This window comes from Crinia signifera, chromosome 3 (assembly GCF_055691185.1).
Source record: "Crinia signifera chromosome 3, ASM5569118v1, whole genome shotgun sequence".
In the NCBI taxonomy this organism is placed as follows: domain Eukaryota; kingdom Metazoa; phylum Chordata; class Amphibia; order Anura; family Myobatrachidae; genus Crinia; species Crinia signifera.
Window position 1 is genome coordinate 120946795 of NC_139219.1, and position 12541 is coordinate 120959335.

General features: G+C 44.1%; 1 protein-coding gene across 2 annotated transcripts in view; it reads left to right on the forward strand.

Moving 5' to 3' along the window:
• The window catches only part of COG2 (component of oligomeric golgi complex 2), a 265347-nt gene that overhangs the window by 82993 nt on the left and 169813 nt on the right, over positions 1-12541 (forward strand). The window contains exon 4 of one of the 2 annotated variants that reach the window (XM_083176425.1): positions 6009-6089. In XM_083176425.1, coding sequence (XP_083032551.1) covers positions 6009-6089 — 81 coding nt within the window. The remainder of the gene's footprint in view (positions 1-6008; positions 6090-12541) is intronic. The other variant, XM_083176427.1, reaches the window with a different exon arrangement.

Genomic DNA, 12541 nt, shown 5'->3' on the forward strand with positions numbered 1-12541 from the left:
GGGTGACTAAAGTAATAGATCAAGGTGGGGCTGTAGATGTAGCTTATCTAGACTTTAGTAAGGCTTTTGACACTGTCCCACCACAGACTGTTTAATAAACTTGGAAGCTTGGGATTGGATTTTAAGATGTTGAATGGATAAGAGCATGGTTGCAGGATAGAAAACAGAGTTGTAGTAAACAGAGTACAGTCAAGAGGGAAAGGTGGGGTACCCCAGGGATCTGTACTTGGACCAGTGCTTTTTAATGTCTTTATTGGTGATATTGCAAATGGAATTGAGGGTAAAATGTGCCTTTTTGCAGATGACACAAAGGTATGCAACAGGGTGGACACACCAGGAGGGGTAAAACAAATGATTGATGATCTAGGTCAGGCATGTCCAAAGTCTGGCCCGGGGGCCAATTGCGGCCTGTGCTGTCATTACAAGCGGCCCGCAGCCTCCAGCCAGAACCAGGTGGAGCATCAGATGCGGGACACACAGCACTAAAGGTGGGCCCCGGCGAGCGTGCCTTTACCTTGCTGTATTCAGCAGTGAGGACATGCCAGCCGCCACAGTGAGATGTGTTTGGCGTCTTTCAGGTGAGTATGAATCCAACCCCTGCGGCTGCAATTGTATATCACCCTCCTCCACAATCACAGTGACAGCAGTGTGTGGGGAGGGGGTGCAGCAAGGGGGAAGCTTGCTCCTGTAACATGCAAAATGGAGGAGGGTGGCAGTGGCAGGGCCGGTGCTAGGCTTTCATGCGCCCTAGGCAAAATTTTAGCTTGCTGCCCCTACTCCCCCGAAAATCTACTTTTGAGCCTCTCGCATAACTCTTGAAACCCCCCAGCCCCAACCAGCTTCTCCTCCTCCTACCCTCAGCCCGGAATGCGCCCCCAGCATCCAAGTCACTCACCGCCCCCGGAGCGCCAACACAGGGTTTGCACTTTGCAGAGAGTCGTGCTGTGTGCTGCTGTGCATCCCTTTGTGCTCCTGCTGGCAACCCGGCACTGGCTGCGTAGCTGTGTCAGTGCTCTAGCAGGATTTCACCTGACTGCCCGCCTCTCCTCCGTCCGATTTACAGCATTACTTCCGACAGCCGCCAGACAGTCACGCAGACAGTGCCGGGTTGCCTGCGGGCGCACAGAGAAATGCACACAGCACGGTTCTCTGCAACCCCGTGTTAGCGCTTCTGCCATATTTTGGGGTAGGAAGCTTGCCCCTATCCGATGCCCCTGCTTGTGTTGTAAAATGTAGTCTCTTTCAGAGACATATTAGTGTGTGCGCCCTAGGCAGCTGCCTAATGGTAGTACCGGCCCTGGGCAGCGGGAGCCCAAGCATCTCCTGTCCTTGCAGTTTCTGCTTTGCCTCTCCATCCTCTGGCTCACACAAGGGGCTGGGAAACATACAGAGAAGGGAGGGGGCAGGCAGGGGGATATACAGTCAATGGGGCAGAGTGGGGGACATAGTAAAGGAGGGTCAGGCTGGGGGACATACAGTGGAGGCAGTGCTGAACATTCAGAGAAGGAGGGGCAGGCTGTGGGACATAGTGAATGGGAGTCATACAGTGAATGGGGCAGATTGGGGGACATACAGTGAAGGAGGGTCAGGCTTTGGGACATACAGTGAATGGAGGCAGTAATGGACATTCAGAGAAGGGGGGACAGGCTGGGGCACAGAGTGAATGGGTGAGGAGTGGGGAACATACAGTGAATGGACATAGTGAAGGAGGAACAGGCTTGGGTACATACAGAGCAAGATGGTCAGCCAGGGGAATATACAGTGAATGGGGCAGAGTGGGTGCAGGCTGGAGGAAATACTGAGAAGGAGTGGCAGTTTAGGGAATATACAGTGAAGGGGCAGGCTGGGGGACATAAACTGAATAGGGGCAGAGTGGGGGACCATTCTGATTAATGATTCAAAGAATGTCAGTCTGAATGGTCGGCCCCCCACATTTTCACCTCACCAAAACTGGCCCTCGTCGCAAAAAGTTTGGACACCCCTGATCTAGGTAGATTAGAGGAATGGTCAAGAGCATGGCAACTACAGTTTAATGCCAAAAAATGCAAAATCATGCACTTGGGTCTCAAAAATCCAAAGACTAAATATAGTATAAATGGCACTATAATGGAAACTACTGAGGAAGAGAGGCATCTAGGTGTCACTATTTCAGGGAACTTAAAGGCAGGTAGGCAATGTAACAAAGAAATGAAGAAGGCAAGTCAGATTCTTGGTTGCATACGGAGAGGTATCAGCAGTAGAAAGAAAGACGCCACTGTATAGGTCATCGGTACGACCTCATCTAGATTACTGTGTTCAGTTCTGGAGGCCAAATCTCCAGAAGGACATAAATACATTAGAGCAGGGGTTCCCAATCTTTTTCTAATCACGGCACCCTAGAGTATCAGACTTTTTCCACGGCACCCCTAGGCCCCCCAAAATATATATCAAATTAAGTAGATTTTGTTTATATGTGCTTCTTAGGTTAAGTTATGTGGTAAACTGGTTTTGTCCAGAAATAATTTATCATAAATAATTTGAATTGGTCCTGGACGACCAACCCAAGGCACCCCATGGAGCCTAGGAGCACAGTTTGGGAACCACTGCATTAGAGACTGTACAAAAAGGGTAACTAAAATGGTGCATGGCCTACATCACAAAACGTACCAGGAAAGACTAAAAGATCTTAATATGTTTACTTTGGAGAAGGGAAAGGGGGGACATGATAGAAACTTTCAAATGTATCAAGGGCTTTGACCAGGTACAGGTGGGAGACATTCTTCACAGGAAGAGGAGCAGCAGAACAAGAGAACATGGACTGAAACTAGAGGGAGGAAGATTCAGGGGAAATTTGAGGAAGAATTACTTCACAGAAAGAGTAGTAGATAAGTGGAATAGCCTCCCATCAGAGGTGGTAGAGGCAAATACAGTAGTACAATTTAAACATGCTTGGGATAGGCATAGGGTGGCCAATCCCGGGATCGGGATCGGCGGGATCCCGGGATTTGGCCCCAAAATGTCCGGGATTTCAATCCCGGGATTGGACTATCCAATCCCGGGATTTCGGGATTGTACAGTCTATTGCCGGGCAGCGTCTGAGCACACGCTCAGACGCTGCCCGGCTGTTACCGACGCGGGGTACGGCCGAGAGGGGTCAGACGGGGAGAGGATTCCGGTCATTCTGCCCTCTGTCACTCACTTGTTCCGTGACACTGCCTGGGGGGGAGGGGTGACGAGCGGGTTTCAGCGCCGGAGGTGCAGCGCTGTGGCCTGCGCAGCGTGACCGCGTGACCTATGGGTCACGCTGTGCAGGCCGCAGCGCTGCACCTCCGGCGCCAGAACACACTCACGGGCCACGGCCGCACACAGCATTTGTCCGGCGTCGCAGCCACCACCTGCCCCGCTCACCACTCATGGGGGACAGACGCCGCCAGCCCCGCTCCACCACTCATGGGGGACAGACGCTGCAAGCCCCGCTCCACCACTCATGGGGGACAGCCGCCGCCAGCCCGCTCCACCGCACTAAAGTAAGGGGGGCATGAGCGGTTTTCTTTTAGGGATGCCAATCCCGGGATCCCAGGAATCCCGGGATTGAGCATTTTTCAATCCCGATTCCCGGGATTGAAAAAATGCCCCGGGATTGGCATCCCTAGATAGGCATATTGATATCCTTACAAAAAAATACGGATCAAATATGGTTTGAGGTAACATGTTCAAAAAAGGGTCAGAATAGATGGGCCAAGTGGTTCTTATCTGCCGTCAAATTCTATGTTTCTATAACCAAATGAGAACTCATACTCCTACACTCAACACCTGCTTTATTAGTTACATCTGTTAACCTGCTGGCAACACAGTTATCCAATAAGTCAAAATATATATATATATATATATATATATATATATATATATATATATATATATATATATATATCCAAACCAGAAGTGTTATGTAGCGCCCTATATATTTAGTCAGGATATTTCCTGTCTTTCCTTTACAATATCAGATGGACCATAAACAATTTTTAAAGTAGAAAACATTTATTTAAAACATTTAAAACAGAAACCTCATAATGTCATATGGAAGGTTTTTTTCTAGTACAGGTGTGTTCTTTAGTTTATGGATCACAGTAGTAGTCAATGGTTACCCAACGCGTTTCGTCTCTTTATGAGACTTCATCAGGGGTGCAAAATAGTATTGTAGATCTACAAAGAGTAGAACATCATTTTAAAATTAATTCTTTAAAAACAACATAACATAGTATAACATAACATAGGAAAGACAAGTACAAGTATATACAGTTGTACATAGTATTCGGAATCAAATTCAGAGGGAATAGGAAGAGGAGAACGGAGGGAGATATAAGGATGTAAATAATTTTGACATAAATATGACATAAATATATTCTGACAACATTTGATTTGTTTTGTCATAATTTTGACATAAATATATTTTGACAACATCTGGTTATTTTGTCATATCATATAAAGACATGTAGGGAACGAGAAAAACTCTGCACCCGAAGCTGATAATAAGGTACCTCTATAAAGTTAAATATAATAAAGGTGGTACTGTACCTTCTTAGGTCTCTTAATCAATATTTTTGTACAATTGAGGTGGTGAATGGTCCGGTTATAGACTCAACATAGTTTACTGGAAGTAAATATAAATACAAATGTAAATCCAAGGGTTTATCTATGGTCCCCAATAGATTAATAAATGATAATTGTTTAGGATGTTGTACCTTAATAAGTCCTCTAGTATCAAAAAATTAGTTGATAGGAAGCAAAAAATTCAAGCTTTTTGGCTGAAATAAATAAATTACATTTATAATCTCATTGGGCTATTCTTAATCTTATTGAATTTTATTTGAGGAGTGGCAATTAAATAATTACCTATAGTGGAATTGAACCCAATTAATTCCGGTTTGAAAAACTGTGATCTTAGGGCAATAGGCAATGCCAAATATGGGTTTTGTAGAACTTCTGTTAGACTTAGGGTATTATAACACCTAAAAGTAATCATAAACAAGGATGTTGATTTAAAATGACCCCCATAAATGTAACAGGTTAGTGAATTAAATATAATATTACATACATTTGTATTTATATTTACTTCCAGTAAACTATGTTGAGTCTATAACCGGACCATTCACCACCTCAATTGTACAAAAATATTGATTAAGAGACCTAAGAAGGTACAGTACCACCTTTATTATATTTAACTTTATAGAGGTACCTTATTATCAGCTTCGGGTGCAGAGTTTTTCTCGTTCCCTACATGTCTTTATATGATATGACAAAATAACCAGATGTTGTCAAAATATATTTATGTCAAAATTATGACAAAACAAATCAAATGTTGTCAGAATATATTTATGTCATATTTATGTCAAAATTATTTACATCCTTATATCTCCCTCCGTTCTCCTCTTCCTATTCCCTCTGAATTTGATTCCGAATACTATGTACAACTGTATATACTTGTACTTGTCTTTCCTATGTTATGTTATACTATGTTATGTTGTTTTTAAAGAATTAATTTTAAAATGATGTTCTACTCTTTGTAGATCTACAATACTATTTTGCACCCCTGATGAAGTCTCATAAAGAGACGAAACGCGTTGGGTAACCATTGACTACTACTGTGATCCATAAACTAAAGAACACACCTGTACTAGAAAAAAACCTTCCATATGACATTATGAGGTTTCTGTTTTAAATGTTTTAAATAAATGTTTTCTACTTTAAAAATTGTTTATGGTCCATCTGATATTGTAAAGGAAAGACAGGAAATATCCTGACTAAATATATAGGGCGCTACATAACACTTCTGGTTTGGATATTGGCTATTCGGTCTCTCTAGTAGGGGATCAAGTGTTATCAAGCGACCAACACAGCATAGCGCAAATTCTGGAGATATTGTACATTATATATATATATATATATATATATATACAGTATATATATATATATATATATATATATATATATATATATATATATAATATTGTCTTATGTTGTTTTTGCAGAGTCTCAAAACATCGGTTAATTACGGCATAAGGACAGTGGATGAGCGTTTGGCTAAGCAAGATGATCTAAGGAAAAAAAAGGTACGTTCGCAAATAAAATAAACAGTGATTTTCATTGGTAATAACCTGACTGTAAAACTGTAATATACGTTTTTTCGGCAATAAGGAATAAGAGGGAATGTTTTAATGGAGTACATTACTTTTTTAAATAAAAACTTTGGTACTCTTTACCTAGAAGGGCGCCCATCGCGGGCATCGCATGTACATTGCATGCCATTATAATGGCATGCGATTCGACCAATGCGATGCCCGCGATTTTACATAGAAAACAGTGTTAAAATGTAAATCGCGTCGGTCGCATCGCATGCGGTCAAAAAATCGCATGCGATGCGACCGACGCGATTACTGCGATTTTACATAGGGAACAATGTTAAATGGGTCAATTGACCCGATTTAACATAGGGAACAATGTTAAATGGCCCACAGACCCCAAATAGCCACCTTGGGCCCCCACAATTGTTAACGCCACCCCACGATCAACGTGAACCCGAAGCGTGGCGAGCGCAGCGGTACGCGTCCTCCGACCTTTTCATACCCCCACTATCCACATCGGCGTGGAGTTGAGAATAGATAGTGTGGCGAGCGCAGCGTATACCTTCACAGGTATACGCGTCCCTTCGCAGGCTTCACAGGTATCCGCGGGGCTCGCTGCGCTCGCCACGCTTCGGGCTCGGTGGCTCGCTGCGCTCGCCACACTATCTATTCTCAACTCCACGCCTACGTGGATAGTGGGGGTATGGAAAGGTCGGAGGACGCGTACCGCCGCCCCGCGCGGGCTCGCTGCACTCGCCACGCTTCGGGTTCACGTTGATCGTGGGGTGGCGTTAGGGGGGGCCCAGGGTGGCTAGTTGGGGTCTGTGGGCCATTTAACATTGTTCCCTATGTTAAATCACAGTAATCGCGTCGGTCGCATCGCATGCGATTTTTTGGTCGCATGCAATGCGACCGACGCGACTTTTTACCTTGCGATGCCTATGATCAAAATCGTTGGCGCCCTTCTAGGTAAAGAGTACCAAAACTTTTGTGTAATCAACAACAGTTCACTATAAATTGTAAGTTTAAATTCAATAAACTTGATCCCCATACTCCGTAATATTTTTTAATGGGTTTTTATCATTGCAATTGCTGTATACCGAACTACTGTGTAGGCATTTTTGATGATTTTATTTAACTATTTTGTACTTTCCAGACTTCCAAACATAAAATAATATCCATAGTTGCATGTAATGTATGACTAACATAGTTTGGATTATTTTTTTTAGTACCATGGCTATAAGTAGATGTTCTCAGTTTAATTATTAAGATTCATAAATAACCACCTATAATTGGTATTGGTTTTCCATAAGTTCAGTGAACAGTCCACTTTATGTGCCGGTGTGTGTAATGTATGCTTCCTGTTTGTGTAAAACACCAAACAATATGTCTGCCAAGAGAAATTCTTCAAAGGCTGTCCAGGAGAGAGGAGTCTGTGCTGAAAACTATTTTCAGAAACAACTGTCAGGACAAATTCCCAGGTGCAGATTGTGATCATGGAAGCTTTGTGAGCATTGGTTCATTGTGGCACAATATCTGTGCTTTCCCAGGTGCCAGCGTTCATACAGAACCTTTTGCAACTCTCTACAACAGTTTTTGGACCCGGCTAGCCTCAGTAGCGCACGCAGGGGGGGTTTCTGAGTACCCAGAACCCCCTCTAGGAGTCTAAGGGCCCTAGGCTGAAAGCTGACGGTCCCCTCTTTCCATAGGTACAAGAGTTTTAAAAATCGGCCCTTGGGAACCGGAGATATTTGACTTCAAAGCAGTGGTCCCCATCCAAGCCTGTTAATTGCTGTCCCAGTAAGATATTTCAGGTTCTGTCTGACTTAGAGTTTTTCTGAGGGTATATTCCAAAAGCTGGGAATCTCCCCCTTTGAAAAACACTAGTAGCTTGTCTCTACTCTTCCCAGAACCAGAGATAACAGCCTTCCAGCAGCTGGTTACTGCTCCAGCTCCACACACCTGGTATGTAGTTTTATATACTCGTTGGCAGATTTCAGGGGCAAACGCAGGATTTTCAGAAGGGGGTTCCAGAGGGGTGGAGCAAAGCACAGAGATGGACACTTAGGTGACCCAGTATATGATGCCGGGAAAGTTAAAGTATTATAGATAGACCAAATGTATATAAATAATAATAAAAATATATATACACATACACACACACACACACACACACACACACACATATATACAGGGGCATCAACAGGAGTGTAGGCCCCTGGGCATAACAATGTATTGGGGCCCCTACCGATCCTCCAGCGGTAGGGGTGGGGGAAGCTTTGATGTCCCGCAGGTGGTAGGGGGTATTTTATCAACCGCTCAGCATGTAGGGCCTGGATCAGTCATTTCCACTAATTACCCCTTTACTGCACAGATGGTGGGAGAAGGGGGCATTGGGCTGAAAGAAGGGGCCCTGATACATAACTTCCAGGGTGGTAGAGGATGTTTAATATGCAGAGGAGGGGTGTATAGTGCAGTGGGCTTATTATTCATAATTTTCTGGTGGAAGGACAGCTTGCTTGACTGTAGATATCTCCATTTCCCGGAATATAGATTTCTTAGATTTTAATGGAATTAAAAACTAGAGAATCCCTCCTACCAAATGGTATTGGGGACTAGGGGATCAGAGTTCAGGAGGTAGAGCAATCTGCCAATGAGCATATAAAACTACATACCAGGTGTGTGGAGCTGGAGCAGTAACCAGCTGCTCGAAGGCTGATATATCTGGTTCTGGGAACAGTAGAGACAAGCTCCTAGTGTCCATCAAAGGAGCAGAGTCTCCGCTTTTGGAATATACCCTCAGAAAAACTCTAGGTCAGACAGAACCTGAAGTATCTGACTGGGAAGAGTAATTAACAGGCTTGGATGGGGACCACTGCTTTGAAGTCAGATATCTCCGTTTCCCAAGGGCCGATTTTTTTAAATTCTTGTACCCATGGAAAGAGGGGACTCTCGGCTTTCAGACTAGGTCCCTTAGACTCCTGGGGGGGTTTCTGGGTACTCAGAAACCCCCCCTGCGTGCGCTACTGGATTCCTCTGCTTCCTGAACTTTGATCTCCTAGTCCCCAGTACCATTTGGTAGGTGAGATTCTCTAGTTTTTAATTCCATTAAAATCTAAGAAATCTATTTCCGGGAACTGGAGATATCTGCAGTGAAGCAAGCTGTCCTTCCACCAGAACATTATGAATAATAAGCCCACTCCACTATACACCCCTCCTCTGCATATTAAACATCCTCTACCACCCTGGAAGTTATGTATCAGGGCCCCTTCATTCAGCCCAATGCCCAAGGAAAGAATTGCAGGGCGCTCAAGGGTGAACAAGAATTAAACAATTTATTAAAAAAACCAAAACACAATATTAAAACAACGAATACACAGTCATACAATGCATTTAAAATCTCATAAATGGTGCACCATTATATCTAGCTCTGGGGATTATTCGTGGCCAGAGGTTGGAGATTGATTCCTCAAATTAAAGGTGTTTGAGTCCCAGTATAATAACTGAATTTATTGGCCAATGTCCGCTCACAGGGCGGCTTTCTCAACCAGAGGATATACTCTGGTTGAGAAAGCCGCCCTGTGAGCGGAGAAACGCGTTCCACAAAAGGACCCATAAAGGATACTAAAGAAGCACACCCCTGCTGCCGGCTTACGTCTTCCTGCAGAGCCGACTTCTTCAGATTTTCCAGCCGCACACCTGTATCACCTGCAAGGACACAGTGACAGAGCGCCGTGGAAGGTACTTAACCTGACGCTTACATACAAAAGGAAGCAGCCGCTGCCGGGATATTTCCCTAACACTATCTGTGTGAACACAGTGGAGACAGCTGAGCGGCACGAAAGGGGTGAGATAGCGCTACGGCGCACTAAACTTTTAAGTATTGACTGTGCTTATTATATTGTGCCGTGCAACCAACACCAAGTAGAGGCAGGACGGACACTGTCACTCAGACATCAGACAGAAGTCCTTGCCCTCTGCATGCACGGGCACTAACAGAACAGCGCCATTTGACATCGGTCCATTATTGTTTCTCTAGCCCTCATTTGAGAACCTTAAGCAAATCTGGACATTGGCCAATAAATTCAGTTATTATACTGGGACTCAAACACCTTTAATTTGAGGAATCAATCTCCAACCTCTGGCCATGAATAATCCCCAGAGCTAGATATAATGGTGCACCATTTATGAGATTTTAAATACATTGTATGACTGTGTATTCGTTGTTTTAATATTGTGTTTTGTTTTTTTTAATAAATTGTTTAATTCTTGTTCACCCTTGAGCGCCCTGCAATTCTTTCCTTGTGTATTTTGTTTTTAGAGGGTGGCAATCCTCTTTTGCGGTGGCTGCAGGGGAGCAAGATACAGCACCTGACCCCTAGCGCCAAAGACCTTATTTTCCTTGTTTCTATAATTCAGCCCAATGCCCCCTTCTCTCATCTCCCTCCATCTGTGCAGTAAAGGGGTAATTAGTGGAAATTGCTGATCCAGGCCCTACATGCTGAGCGATCGATATAATACCCCCTACCACCCGCGGGACATCAAAGCCTCCCCCACCCCTACTGCTGGAGGATCGGTGGGGGCCCAAATAATCCACTATGCCCAGGCGTCTCCACTGCTGTTGTTGACGCCCCTGTATGTATATATATATATGTACCCAGCCAGCAGGGTAAGGAAGGCACCGGACATATATATATAGTGGAATGACCGCACTCTCACCCAAATGGAGACAGCAGTGGGGTGCCCGGCAAAGGTACATGCAACAGCATGCCCCAATGAAATAAATAAAGTTTTCCACACCAGTAGGTATGGAAGCAGAGCACTCTCCTTAGATCACAGTTCAGCCATGTGATATAAAAAAGAAAAGTTTTTAATTCCAGCTGGGTCAACACAGCATATAGCAATCAAGGTATACAAGCCCCGACGTTTTGGTCCCAATATGGACCTTTATCAAGGAGCCTACAGGTATACAAGAAATACAAACAGTTGGTACATGTAACGCTGAATCAAAAGACATGTACACATACAAAGGCAAAGGCATAGTTACGTTTTTCAATGAAACATCAAGTCAGTGCTCTCTATGTAAAGACAGCACTGACCCAGAGAGACATATACAGACCCTGTTGGTACACCATATAGTCACCTACCACTCCCCCACGTATCTCCATTGATCTGAATCACCTTCACTTCACTCCCCACCATATTTCTACCCCTGGTGTCAATCTCTCCGCTACACCACTCTAACACACCCCGTGCATGACACGGGCTATGCACGTAACCCCCCGTAACCCTCTACTTTCCGGTGGACACCCTAGAATCCTCTTATCCACTACCCCTCTAACACGCATCTCGGTGACCAATTAACTAAAACCACGTTTGGGGTCCTTTTAATGCATCCCAATCCTAAGCTCAATTCCTTTCACTAATCCCAACCAACACTCTTTCCGCCTACCCTGGTGTTTGCAGGTAACCCCTCCCGGCTTTATACCTCGTTTTTATAACGCAAGCACGGCCACATAAACACAATACTATTGACATACTATGGCTCCAGCCCAGGTATCCCTTGTTGCCATGACCACACCGTGCTCTTAACATATTGTAACCTTAGTTACGCACAGCCCCGGCATACTCCCGGAAGCTGTGCGCCCCAGAGCTGCGTTCCAGCTGCGACGCACTTCCGGTTTCACCGGAAGTACGATAGCGCCTCTCAGACCAGAGTCTGTGGCGCCTCCCAGCTCCATTCCCCACTTATGGTATAAATAGCCGGAAGGGAGGGCAGTCAGATCAGCTGGCTGACCCTGCCCTTGTCCAGGCTGTTCCTGCGCCGCTGACTACTTGATGTTTCATTGAAAAACGTAACTATGCCTTTGCCTTTGTATGTGTACATGTCTTTTGATTCAGCGTTACATGTACCAACTGTTTGTATTTCTTGTATACCTGTAGGCTCCTTGATAAAGGTCCATATTGGGACCGAAACGTCGGGGCTTGTATACCTTGATTGCTATATGCTGTGTTGACCCAGCTGGAATTAAAAACTTTTCTTTTTTATATCACATGGCTGAACTGTGATCTAAGGAGAGTGCTCTGCTTCCATACCTACTGGTGTGGAAAACTTTATTTATTTATATATATATATATATATATATATATATATATATATATATATATATATATATATATATATATATATATATATATATATATATATAATGTATTATTTATATACATTTGGTCTATCTATAATACTTTAACTGACCCGGCATATACTGGGTCACCTAAGTGTCCATCTCTGGAAACCCCTTTCTGAAAATCCTGCGTTTGCCCCTGAGTCTCCATCCAAACCTCTTTTTTCCTACTACATTACAATCTGGGTTTTGCTCTGAATTTTGTTTGCTAGAAGATTTATTTATTTATTAGCAGTTTCTTATATAGCGCATATT